The sequence below is a fragment of the Nerophis lumbriciformis genome, linkage group LG16, assembly GCF_033978685.3.
Source record: "Nerophis lumbriciformis linkage group LG16, RoL_Nlum_v2.1, whole genome shotgun sequence".
Taxonomy (NCBI): Eukaryota; Metazoa; Chordata; class Actinopteri; order Syngnathiformes; family Syngnathidae; genus Nerophis; species Nerophis lumbriciformis.
This window is the reverse complement of record NC_084563.2, coordinates 28,439,599-28,454,598: the sequence shown is the minus strand read 5'-3', so window position 1 is coordinate 28,454,598 and position 15,000 is coordinate 28,439,599. Positions and strand designations below refer to the sequence as shown.

Below are 15,000 nucleotides of genomic sequence, written 5' to 3'. Positions count from 1 at the left end.
GTGGAACTCATCAGACATCTCATACTTGTGGAAGTCAGAAGACATCATGCTTGTGGAAGTCAGAAGACATCATCATGCTTGTGGAAGTCATCAGACATCTCATGCTTTTGGAAGTCAGAAGACATCATGCTTGTGGAAGTCAGAAGAACCATCATGCTTGTGGAAGTCAGAAGCATCATCATGCTTGTGGAAGTCAGAAGAACCATCATGCTTGTGGAAGTCAGAAGAATCATCATGCTTGTGGAAGTCAGAAGAACCATCATGCTTGTGGAAGTCAGAAGCATCATCATGCTTGTGGAAGTCAGAAGAACCATCATGCTTGTGGAAGTCAGAAGCATCATCATGCTTGTGGAAGTCAGAAGAATCATCATGCTTGTGGAAGTCAGAAGACATCTCATGCTTGTGGAAGTCAGAAGACATCATCATGCTTGTGGAAGTCAGAAGCATCATCATGCTTGTGGAAGTCAGAAGACATCATCATGCTTGTGGAAGTCAGAAGCATCATCATGCTTGTGGAAGTCAGAAGAACCATCATGCTTGTGGAAGTCAGAAGCATCATCATGCTTGTGGAAGTCAGAAGAATCATCATGCTTGTGGAAATCAGAAGACATCTCATGCTTGTGGAAGTCAGAAGACATCATCATGCTTGTGGAAGTCAGAAGAATCATCATGCTTGTGGAAGTCAGAAGACATCTCATGCTTGTGGAAGTCAGAAGACATCATCATGCTTGTGGAAGTCAGAAGAATCATCATACTTGTGGAAGTCAGAAGAATCATCATGCTTATGGAAGTCAGAAGACATCTCATGCTTGTGGAAGTCAGAGGAATCATCATGCTTGTGGAAGTCAGAAGCCATCTCATGCTTGAGGAAGTCAGAAGACATCTCATGCTTGTGGAAGTCAGAAGAATCATCATGCTTGTGGAAGTCAGAAGAATTATCATTCTTGTGGAAGTCAGAATACAGCTCATGCTTGTGGAAGTCAGAAGACATATCATGCTTGTGGAAGTCAGAAGAATCATCATGCTTGTGGAAGTCAGAAGAATGATCATGCTTGTGGAAGTCAGAATACATCTCATGCTTGTGGAAGTCAGAAGACATCTCATGCTTGTGGAAGTCAGAAGACATCTCATGCTTGTGGAAGTCAGAAGACATCTCATGCTTGTGGAAGTCAGAAGATATCATCATGCTTGTGGAAGTCAGAAGCATCATCATGCTTGTGGAAGTCAGAAGAACCATCATGCTTGTGGAAGTCAGAAGCATCATCATGCTTGTGGAAGTCAGAAGAATCATCATGCTTGTGGAAGTTAGAAGACATCTCATGCTTGTGGAAGTCAGAGGAATCATCATGCTTGTGGAAGTCAGAAGACATCTCATGCTTGAGGAAGTCAGAAGAATCATCATGCTTGTGGAAGTCAGAAGCATCATCATGCTTGTGGAAGTCAGAAGACATCTCATGCTTGTGGAAGTCAGAAGACATCTCATGCTTGTGGATGTCAGAAGACATCTCATGCTTGTGGAAGTCAGAAGACATCTCATGCTTGTGGGAGTCAGAAGCATCATCATGCTTGTGGAAGTCAGAAGCATCATCATGCTTGTGGAAGTCAGAAGCATCGTCAGACATGAAGCTGCGTGTAGTTGAAGGCATGAAAGGAAAGTGTCTCCGCTGTAAGAAGTAGTAGAGCAGACATTTATAGATCTGCATCAATATTTAAGAGAGTCTATTTTCAGCCCCGCAGTGCCGCCGCTTCTGATATTCGCGCGTGACGTTGGAACTAATACACACATATAAGAACTAAAGTCAGGAAGACGTCAAAGTCAAAAGTTTCAGGATGGAAAAATAAGCAAAATGAGTGAAAGACAGAAAAGTCAACAACTGGAACTCAATTCATGACTAAAGTGATTGTTTTTCTCCAAAAGCCTGTAAAAATGTAACATAATTAAATGTATCTTTATAAATGAACATAATTAAATGTATCTTTATAAATGAACATAATTAAATGTATCTTTATAAATGAACATAATTAAATGTATCTTTATAAATGAACATAATTAAATGTATTTTTATAAATGAACATAATTAAATGTATCTTTATAAAGGAACATAATTAAATGTATCTTTATAAATGAACATAATTAAATGTATCTTTATAAATTAACATAATTAAATGTAATTTTATAAATGAACATAATTTAATGTATCTTTATAAATGAACATAATTAAATGTATCTTTATAAATGTAACATAATTAAATGTATCTTTATAAATGAACATAATTAAATGTATCTTTATAAATGAACTTAATTAAATGTATTTTTATAAATGAACATAATTAAATGTATCTTTATAAAGGAACATAATTAAATGTATCTTTATAAATGAACATAATTAAATGTATCTTTAAAAATGAAAAAGAAAAATAACTGTGATTAATTGTAATTCAAATGAATGAATCTGATTAAAAATGTTAATGGTTTACTGGCACAAATAATACTAATAATTACATTTTTAAAATGTACATTTATCACACTTTTGTATTACAATTAATCATGATTAATCGCAGTAAATTACTTGCATGTATAATTTGAATATATATATATATATATATATATATATATATATATATATATATATATATATATATATATATATATACATATACATATATATGTATTTATATACTGTATATATAGATATATGTATACATGTATGTATTTATATATATATACATACATAAATATGTATATATATATATATATATATATATATATATATATATATATACATATGTATTTATATACTGTATATAAATATATATATATATATATATATATATATATATATATATATATATATATATATATATATATATATATATATATATATATATATATATATATATATATATATATATATATGTATGGTGATAGAATGCTAGTTCCATGTAAATAAAGCCTCATTTTTCTGCGCTAATTACTGAATAATCAGATGCAAGATGAACATCATCATCTTGTTTTAAGTGTTGCATCATAATTTATATCTCCGTATAAAACAGTAGATATAATACATGCTGCATGTTGACATGGATGTACAGTAACCACTACAGTGTAGGTGTTAAATCTATTTTATGACCATAATTCCATGTAAAATTTTACATTTCTTGGCTTTATTTGGAGATGTTGGAACGCACAACGACAATAAAAAGCAGATGCGTGCGGCGGTTGAGTTTGGAGTGTGTGTGTGTGTGTGTGTGTGTGTGTGTGTGTGTGTGTGTGTGTGTGTGTGTGTGTGTGTCTCCAGCATGAAGGTGTGTGTCCTGTAGAAGATCATGATGCATTATGCATGTGTCCCATGGTGCCTCCAGAAGGTCGGCGTGTCACTCTGACACTTTAATAATAAGAAATAAAAACCTGGTCTTCATAAGAGATCCACTCCTGCTCTCCAAACTTAACTTAACACTTATTTTGCCTTCATTTGGCCTCCTGCACCACACCTTTCACACCTTTCAGTGCAGACATTACAGCTGCACTTGTCCTATGTAAGCCACGCCCACTACACCAAACACATCTTGTTCCATATATTAGCCGCACCAGACTATAAGTCGCAGGTAAATACGTTGTGAAATTACTTATTTACACGGAAAGTTTATTTACATACCTTAATTGTTTCCAAATGCTGTCTATAGCACGGCAGTAAAACGGCCGATCAAACAAAACAGAAGTCATGGTCATGGACCCACGAGCTGCGCAAGCTAGCTCTCCAATCAGCTAAACAGACTCAATAACTCCACGCTGACGTTTTGCTGAATTTACTGAGGAATTTGTGAAAGTGAAACAAGACAAAAAGAATTTCATTGTAAGTTAATAATACTAACACAGACACTCGTAAACGTGTTAGCATATTAGCTAATGCTAACGACACTAGCTTGACTACATTACGATAGCATGTACAAATATGCATGAAAACACTCCTACAGACATCACACATGGGACGCTTTAGTAAGTAAGAATTGTTTTAGTTATATTGTAAAACTTACACACGTTGCTTGGAGTGATGATTCAAAGAATCCATACAAGTAGTAACGTTATGCACGGCACTTGTACTTCCGGTTTATAGCTCAGTAAAAAACAGAAGGGAAAGCAGCACCTGCAGTGAGCAAACTCGTCCAAAACATGGCGCCATAGCTTAAACAATAACACACCTTGTGAAGAGTCCATACGTGTAGAAAGGTTATTGAAGGCTAAGAGACGGAACGGCACTTCTACTTCCGGTTGAAAGCTTTAAACAGCAGATGGCGCCATAGCACAAAGAATTAGACTTGCTTGCAATAAATGAAAACAATTTGCATAATTGCTGTCAGTGAAGAAAAATCCATCAATTAGACGCGCCTTTTTCTAGGTCACAGGGTTCAAAGCGCAGGAAAAAAAGTAATGGCTCATAGTCCTGAATGTAGAAGACTGGTAAATGCATTTGGAAAGTTGTCACTGGAATGTGTGAACGTGGAATTTATTGAAGCGGAGACTTTGTTAGCAGCAAAATGTTGCATTGATGGTTTGCTGAAGAAAACATTTGAAGCAAATAAATAGTTTCTCCTCGTCAGACCATGAAATGCACAATTAGACTGAAGTATGGATACTTTTCACACATTAGGAACGCCCATGGAAACGAGTCCCGCTGGAGATCTTAACTTGTTCAAATCAGCACTTTCTACAACACCGGTGTTATGTTCTGGCTCTCGGGACTCCTGCCTGCTCACTATTGCTTCTGCAAATGTTCTCCACTCACATCTGATCTGCAAATGTTCTCCACTCACATCTGCAGCGTTTGTCTGCCAAGACAGAACCAGCTGATTAGTGATCAATGACCATAGATGAGATCTTGAACCACGTCATAGTAGAACACCACATATAAAACAAATATAAACACCACATATCTACACATACATATGGATCTATAAAGGAGTTATTAGGATATATATTAGGTTATAATATAATGTTGAACAAACAGGTAGATAATGTTGAACAAACAGGTAAATAATGTTGAACAAACAGGTAGATAATGTTGAACAAACAGGTAGATAATGTTGAACAAACAGGTAGATAATGTTGAACAAACAGGTATATTAATGTTGAACAAACAGGTAGATAATGTTGAACAAACAGGTAAATAATGTTTAACAAACAGGTAGATAATGTTGACAAACAAGAAGATAATGTTGAACAAACAGGTAGATAATGTTGAACAAACAGGTAAATAATGTTGAACAAACAGGTAGATAATGTTGAACAAACAGGTAAATAATGTTGAACAAACAGGTAGACAATGTTGAACAAACAGGAAGATAATGTTGAACAAACAGGTAGATAATGTTGAACAAACAGGTAAATAATTTTGAACAAACAGGTAGACAATGTTGAACAAACAGGTAGATAATATTGAACAAACAGGTAGATAATGTTGAACAAACAGGTAGACAAAGTTGAACAAACAGGTAGATAATGTTGAACAAACAGGTAGATAATGTTGAACAAACAGGTAGATAATGTTGAACAAACAGGTAGATAATGTTGAACAAACAGGTAAATAATGTTGAACAAACAGGTAGATAATGTTGAACAAACAGGTAGATAATGTTGAACAAACAGGTAGATAATGTTGAACAAACAGGTAGATAATGTTGAACAAACAGGTAGACAATGTTGAACAAACAGGTAACTAATGTTTAACAAACAGGTAGATAATGTTGACAAACAAGAAGATAATGTTGAACAAACAGGTAGATAATGTTGAACAAACAGGTAGATAATGTTGAACAAACAGGTAGATAATGTTGAACAAACAGGTAGATAATGTTGAACAAACAGGTAAATAATGTTGAACAAACAGGTAGATAATGTTGAACAAACAGGTAGATAATGTTGAACAAACAGGTAGATAATGTTGAACAAATAGGTAGATAATGTTGAACAAACAGGTAGATAATGTTGAACAAACAGGTAGATAATGTTGAACAAACAGGTAAATAATGTTGAACAAACAGGTAGATAATGTTGAACAAACAGGTAAATAATGTTGAACAAACAGGCAGACAATGTTGAACAAACAGGTAGATAATGTTGAACAAACAGGTAGATAATGTTGAACAAACAGGTAGACAATGTTGAACAAACAGGTAGATAATGTTGAACAAACAGGTAGATAATGTTGAACAAACAGGTAGATAATGTTGAACAAACAGGTAAATAATGTTGAACAAACAGGTAGATAATGTTGAACAAACAGGTAGATAATGTTGAACAAACAGGTAAATAATGTTGAACAAACAGGTAGATAATGTTGAACAAACAGGTAGATAATTTTGAACAAACAGGTAGATAATGTTGAACAAACAGGTAGATAATGTTGAACAAAGAGGTAAATAATGTTGAACAAACAGGTAGATAATGTTGAACAAACAGGTAGATAATGTTGAACAAACAGGTAGATAATGTTGAACAAAGAGGTAAATAATGTTGAACAAACAGGTAGATAATGTTAAACAAACAGGTAGATAATGTTGAACAAATAGGTAGATAATGTTGAACAAACAGGTAGATAATGTTGAACAAACAGGTAGATAATGTTGAACAAACAGGTAGATAATGTTGAACAAACAGGTAAATAATGTTGAACAAACAGGTAGATAATGTTGAACAAACAGGTAAATAATGTTGAACAAACAGGTAGATAATGTTGAACAAACAGGTAGATAATGTTGAACAAACAGGTAGATAATGTTGAACAAACAGTTAGATAATGTTGAACAAACAGGTAGATAATGTTGAACAAACAGGTAGACAATGTTGAACAAACAGGTAAATAATGTTTAACAAACAGGTAGATAATGTTGACAAACAAGAAGATAATGTTGAACAAACAGGTAGATAATGTTGAACAAACAGGTAAATAATGTTGAACAAACAGGTAGATAATGTTGAACAAACAGGTAGATAATGTTGAACAAACAGGTAAATAATGTTGAACAAACAGGTAGACAATGTTGAACAAACAGGAAGATAATGTTGGACAAACAGGTAGATAATGTTGAACAAACAGGTAAATAATGTTGAACAAACAGGTAGACAATGTTGAACAAACAGGTAGATAATGTTGAACAAACAGGTAGATAATGTTGAACAAACAGGTAGACAATGTTGAACAAACAGGTAGATAATGTTGAACAAACAGGTAGATAATGTTGAACAAACAGGTAGATAATGTTGAACAAACAGGTAGACAATGTTGAACAAACAGGAAGATAATGTTGAACAAAAAGGTAGATAATGTTGAACAAACAGGTAGATAATGTTGAACAAACAGGTAGATAATGTTGAACAAACAGGTAGATAATGTTGAACAAACAGGTAGACAATGTTGAACAAACAGGTAAATAATGTTTAACAAACAGGTAGATAATGTTGACAAACAAGAAGATAATGTTGAACAAACAGGTAGATAATGTTGACTAAACAGGTAAATAATGTTGAACAAACAGGTAGATAATGTTGAACAAACAGGTAGATAATGTTGAACAAACAGGTAAATAATGTTGAACAAACAGGTAGACAATGTTGAACAAACAGGAAGATAATGTTGAACAAACAGGTAGATAATGTTGAACAAACAGGTAGATAATGTTGAACAAACAGGTAGATAATGTTGAACAAACAGGTAGATAATGTTGAACAAAAAGGTAGATAATGTTGAACAAACAGGTAGATAATGTTGAACAAACAGGTAGATAATGTTGAACAAACATGTAAATAATGTTGAACAAACAGGTAGATAATGTTGAACAAACAGGTAGATAATGTTGAACAAACAGGTAGATAATGTTGAACAAACAGGTAGATAGTGTTGAACAAACAGGTAGATAATGTTGAACAAACAGGTAAATAATGTTGAACAAACAGGTAGATAATGTTGAACAAATAGGTAGATAATGTTGAACAAAGAGGTAAATAAAGTTGAACAAACAGGTAGATAATGTTGAACAAACAGGTAGACAATGTTGAACAAACTGGTAGATGATGTTGAACAAACAGGTAGATAATGTTGAACAAACAGGTAGAGAATGTTGCACAAACAGGTAAATAATGTTGAACAAACAGGTAGATAATGTTTACAAACAGGTAGCTAATGTTGAACAAACAAGAAGATAATGTTTAACAAACAGGTAGATAATGTTGAACAAACAGGTAGATAATGTTGAACAAACAGGTAGATAATGTTGAACAAACATGTAGATAATGTTGAACAAACAGGTAGATAATGTTGAACAAACAGGTAGATAATGTTGAACAAAAAGGTAGATAATGTTGAACAAACAGGTAGATAATGTTGAACAAACAGGTAGATAATGTTGAACAAACAGGTAGATAATGTTGAACAAACAGGTAGATAATAATGAACAAACAGGTAGATAATGTTGAACAAACAGGTAGATAATGTTGAACAAACAGGTAGATAATGTTGAACAAACAGGTAGATAATGTTGAACAAATAGGTAGATAATGTTGAACAAAGAGGTAAATAATGTTGAACAAACAGGTAGATAATGTTGAACAAACAGGTAGACAATGTTTAACAAACTGGTAGATGATGTTAAACAAACAGGTAGATAATGTTGAACAAACAGGTAGATAATGTTGAACAAACAGGTAAATAATGTTGAACAAACAGGTAGATAATGTTGGACAAACAGGTAGATAGTGTTGAACAAACAGGTAGATAATGTTGAACAAACAGGTAAATAATGTTGAACAAACAGGTAGATAATGTTGAACAAATAGGTAGATAATGTTGAACAAAGAGGTAAATAAAGTTGAACAAACAGGTAGATAATGTTGAACAAACAGGTAGACAATGTTGAACAAACTGGTAGATGATGTTGAACAAACAGGTAGATAATGTTGAACAAACAGGTAGAGAATGTTGCACAAACAGGTAAATAATGTTGAACAAACAGGTAGATAATGTTTACAAACAGGTAGCTAATGTTGAACAAACAAGAAGATAATGTTTAACAAACAGGTAGATAATGTTGAACAAACAGGTAGATAATGTTGAACAAACAGGTAGATAATGTTGAACAAACATGTAGATAATGTTGAACAAACAGGTAGATAATGTTGAACAAACAGGTAGACAATGTTGAACAAACAGGTAGATAATGTTGAACAAACAGGTAGATAATGTTGAACAAACAGGTAGATAATGTTGAACAAACAGGTAGACAATGTTGAACAAACAGGAAGATAATGTTGAACAAAAAGGTAGATAATGTTGAACAAACAGGTAGATAATGTTGAACAAACAGGTAGATAATGTTGAACAAACAGGTAGATAATGTTGAACAAACAGGTAGACAATGTTGAACAAACAGGTAAATAATGTTTAACAAACAGGTAGATAATGTTGACAAACAAGAAGATAATGTTGAACAAACAGGTAGATAATGTTGACTAAACAGGTAAATAATGTTGAACAAACAGGTAGATAATGTTGAACAAACAGGTAGATAATGTTGAACAAACAGGTAGATAATGTTGAACAAACAGGTAGATAATGTTGAACAAACAGGTAGATAATGTTGAACAAATAGGTAGATAATGTTGAACAAAGAGGTAAATAATGTTGAACAAACAGGTAGATAATGTTGAACAAACAGGTAGACAATGTTTAACAAACTGGTAGATGATGTTGAACAAACAGGTAGATAATGTTGAACAAACAGGTAGATAATGTTGAACAAACAGGTAAATAATGTTGAACAAACAGGTAGATAATGTTTACAAACAGGTAGCTAATGTTGAACAAACAGGAAGATAATGTTGAACAAACAGGTAGATAATGTTGAACAAACAGGTAGACAATGTTGAACAAACAGGTAGATAATGTTGAACAAACAGTTAAATAATGTTGAACAAACAGGTAGATAATGTTGAACAAACAGGTAGACAATGTTGAACAAACAGGTATATAATGTTTAACAAACAGGTAGATAATGTTGACAAACAGGTAGATAATGTTGAACAAACAGGTAAATAATGTTGAACAAATAGGTAGATAATGTTCAACAAACATGTAGATAATGTTGAACAAACAGGTAGATAATGTTGAACAAACATGTAGATAATGTTGAACAAACAGGTAGATAATATTGAACAAACAGGTGCAGGTGTTCCTAATCATGTGTCTGCTTCTCATCACCTGCAGGCCGGCGTGCTGACAGGAAACAGGAAGTACCTCCCCCACTACTTCCGGGTCACCTGAGCGTCATGTGGACCAGATGCCTCCTCTTCCTCGCCACCTTCTTCACTCCCATCTCCATCGGTAAGTCTCAGAGCGACATGCTATATAACTTTTCAAGCCTCACACGCTACTAATGATTGCCAATAAAGCAAATTATTGTCAGAACAAAAATGATATTTTTTAAAGAGGAAGTAGTTGTCTTACAAGTCAGTGCATGTCTTATTTTCTCTTCATTTCTGTTGTTCTTGTTGCATGTTGCTGTTGTCATATATATATATATATATATATATATATATATATATATATATATATATATATATATATATATATATATATATATATATATATATATATATATATATTTATACATATATATTTACATACATATATAGCTTCAAGGCTAAAAACCGCGTCCACCTAGTTAGCACTAGTTAACAACTCTCTAAACTGGATCTTTTCCTTCACATGTTGTAAGTGTGACATTTGCTTAGTGATGAAGGCATGACGTAACATCCTGGAGGACAAATATGAGTGTGCTGCACATGAAGACACATGTTGATGTGAGTGTGCTGCACATGAAGACACATGTTGATGTGAGTGTGCTGCACATGAAGACACATGTTGATGTGAGTGTGCTGCACATGAAGACACATGTTGACGTGAGTGTGCTGCTGCACATGAAGACACATGTTGATGTGAGTGTGCTGCACATGAAGACACATGTTGATGTGAGTGTGCTGCACATGAAGGCACACGTTGATGTGAGTGTGCTGCACATGAAGACACATGTTGATGTGAGTGTGCTGCACATGAAGACACATGTTGACGTGAGTGTGCTGCACATGAAGACACATGTTGATGTGAGTGTGCTGCACATGAAGACACGTGTTGATGTGAGTGTGCTGCACATGAAGGCACACGTTGATGTGAGTGTGCTGCACATGAAGGCACATGTTGACGTGAGTGTGCTGCACATGAAGGCACATGTTGGTGCGAGTGTGCTGCACATGAAGGCACATGTTGATGTGAGTGTGCTGCACATGAAGACACATGTTGACGTGAGTGTGCTGCACGTGAAGGCACATGTTGGTGTGAGTGTGCTGCACATGAAGACACATGTTGATGTGAGTGTGCTGCACATGAAGACACATGTTGATGTGAGTGTGCTGCACATGAAGACACATGTTGATGTGAGTGTGCTGCACATGAAGACACATGTTGATGTGAGTGTGCTGCACATGAAGACACATGTTGACGTGAGTGTGCTGCACATGAAGACACATGTTGACGTGAGTGTGCTGCACATGAAGGCACATGTTGATGTGAGTGTGCTGCACATGAAGACACATGTTGACGTGAGTGTGCTGCACATGAAGACACATGTTGATGTGAGTGTGCTGCACATGAAGACACATGTTGATGTGAGTGTGCTGTACATGAAGGCACATGTTGACGTGAGTGTGCTGCACATGAAGACACATGTTGATGTGAGTGTGCTGCACATGAAGACACATGTTGATGTGAGTGTGCTGCACATGAAGGCACATGTTGACGTGAGTGTGCTGCACATGAAGGCACATGTTGATGACCTCCAAACGCCACTCTGGGTGTTTTGGGGGAGTGAGCTGATGGATGAAGTGTTAGCACTTCTTTGACAACATCTGCACTTCCCTGCCTTGCTCCAAGGCACAGTTTCAGTCCCTAGGGCCGTGGGCCTCCATGAAAGTGCACATGCAGGGAATGTGGGGATGCTTTTTCTATAAAACCTTCAGTCTCAGCTGCAAAATAAGACTTCTTTTATAGCTCCATAGTTTGCAGGGAACATAAATTGTCTGCTTGCTGACAAGCAGGAACTCACACCTTCACCTCACTGCTGCTTGCTCAGTAACATGAAACCACAACTAGGACGCACCATTCCATCAGAAGGGGTTGTGGGTTCAAATCTCATCTCAGTGTGGAGTTAGAATGTGCTTTAAAGAAGCTGTGACCTGACATGTGATTTATACCAAGAAGCCATTCACCTAAAATCAAAGCGTGCCATATTTCCCTGTGATGTCACGTCTGCAGACTAAACACTTGGCAAGTAAACAAGCACCCGAGCAGCAATCAGAGTAAACTCAGTGCGATCGTTTATGTTGACATTTTCAACGCCAACAAAGCAAGTATGCCTGGTAGAAGACAAATGAAGTACAGCAATGTGCTAGCTCGATGCTAATTTACATTGACTTTGCCATATACGTGCTACTGATGAGCATGAGCCATTTTACATGGCATCTTCCGCCATCGCTGTGTGAATGTGTGATGTATCATGTAAAGTGCTAGCTCGAGTAAAGTGCTATATAAATACTGACCATTCACCATTCTCTCCCAAGTGTGGTATTCAAAAGTACACACACGTTACAATGTGATGTGTAGTACACACAATACTTACAGTATACCAACTGTGTAGTACTTCACAAAAGAAAAACACATTCAACTGAATGGCAAAGACTACTTCCTGACGAAGGCAACACAGGCCACCATCGTGTCCCAATACTTTTGTCTGTGCCAAGTTTGTGTCACACACACACACACACACACACACACACACACACACACACACACACACACACACACACACACACACACACACACACACACACACACACACACACACACACAAACAAAACGGGGCTACTAATAGTGACACAAATATGCGATATAACCGAGTCCTTGAGAGGCAGGTTAAACACCTAGCAGTTTTATAGGTGAGACCACTAATCAAAGTGTCTAATAGGCAGTCTTTACTGTGCAAGGATTCATTGCACCCACACACACACACACACACACACACACACACACACACACACACACACACACACACACACACACACACACACACACACACACACACACACACTCATATTTAAATTACCTGTGTGTGTGTGTGTGTGTGTAGTGTGTGTGCATGTGTGTGTGTGTGCATGTATGTGTGTGCCTGTGTGTGTGCATGTGTGTGTGTGTGTGTGTGCCTGTGTGTGTGCATGTATGTGTGCATGTGTGTGTGTGTGTGTGTCTGTGCATGTGTGTGTGTGCATATGTGTGTGTGTGTATGTGTGTGTGTGTGTGTGTGTGCCTGTGTGTGTGCATGTATGTGTGCATGTGTGTGCGTGTGCATGTGTGTGTGCGTGTGTGTGTGCATATGTGTGTGTGTGTTTGTGTGTGTGTGTGTGTGTGAGTGTGTGTGTGTGTGTGTGTGTGTGCATGAGTGTGTTCATTAGAAAAGACCTTTCCAGTAAATGTCATTAATATATCAGTCATATCTGCAAGCCATCACCTCTTCATAAATGCAGTACAACTATACTAATACATGAATACTCACTCAAATACTTCTACTTATATGTGTGTATTATTGTAGTATTATGTACTTATATGAGTGTATGAAGTGTAGTATTATGTACTTATATGTGTGTATGAAGTGTAGTATTATGTACTTATATGTGTGTATGAAAGACAGTATTATGTACTTATATGTGTGTATAAAGTACAGTATTATGTACTTATATGTGTGTATAAAGTACAGCATTATGTACTTGTATGTGTGTATTAGTGCAGTATTAAGTACTTGTGTGTGTGTGTGTGTGTGTGTAAAATTGCAGTATTAAGTACTTGTATGTGTGTAAAATTGCAGTATTAAGTACTTGTATGTGTATAAGAGTACTTATATGTGTGTATAATTGCAGTATTGAGTACTTGTATGTGTATAAGAGTACTTATATGTGTGTATAATTGCAGTATTGAGTACTTGCATGTGTGTATTAGTGCAATATTAAGTACTTGTATGTGTGTATGATTGCAGTATTAAGTACTTGCATGTGTGTAAAAGAGTACTTTTATGTGTGTATAATTGCAGTATTAAGTATTTGTATATGTGTAAAATTGCAGTATTGAGTACTTGTATGTGTACATTAGTGCAGTGTTAAGTACTAGAAAGAGTGTATAATTGCAGTATTAAGTACTTGTATGTGTGTAGAATTGCAGTATTAAATACTAGAATTTGTGTATTAGTGCAGTATTAGGTATTTGTATGGGTGTATAATTGCAATATTAAGTACTTGTATGTGTGTAAAATTGCAGTATTAAGTACTAGAATGTGTGTATAAGTGCAGAATTAAGTACTTGTATGTGTGTATAATTGCAGTATTAAGTACTAGTATGTGTGTATAATTGCAGTATTATGTACTTGTGTGTGTGTATAATTGCAGTATTAAGTACTAGAATGTGTGTATAAGTGCAGTATAAAGTACTAGAATGTGTGTATAATTGCAGTATTAAGTACTAGAATGTGTGTATCAGTGCAGTATTAAGTACTTGTATGTGTGTATAATTGCAGTATTAAGTACTAGTGTGTGTGTATAATTGCAGTATTAAGTACTAGTATGTGTGTATAATTGCAGTATTATGTACTTGTATGTGTGTATAATTGCAGTATTAAGTACTAGAATGTGTGTATAAGTGCAGTATAAAGTACTAGAATGTGTGTATAATTACAGTATTAAGTACTAGAATGTGTGTATAAGTGCAGTATTAAGTACTTGTATGTGTGTATAATTGCAGTATTATGTACTTGTATGTGTGTATAATTGAAGTATTAAATACTAGAATGTGTGTATAAGTGCAGTATTAAGTACTAAAATGCATGTATAAGTGCAGTATTAAGTACTAGAAT

General features: G+C 35.2%; 1 protein-coding gene across 1 annotated transcript in view; it reads left to right on the top strand.

Annotated features, from left to right (window-relative positions):
• The window catches only part of adgrl3.1 (adhesion G protein-coupled receptor L3.1), a 320,601-nt gene that overhangs the window by 84,901 nt on the left and 220,700 nt on the right, over nucleotides 1-15,000 (top strand). The window contains exon 3 of the mRNA XM_072914913.1: nucleotides 10,257-10,373. Within this exon, the coding sequence (XP_072771014.1) occupies nucleotides 10,319-10,373 (55 nt within the window). The 5' untranslated portion in view covers nucleotides 10,257-10,318. The remainder of the gene's footprint in view (nucleotides 1-10,256; nucleotides 10,374-15,000) is intronic.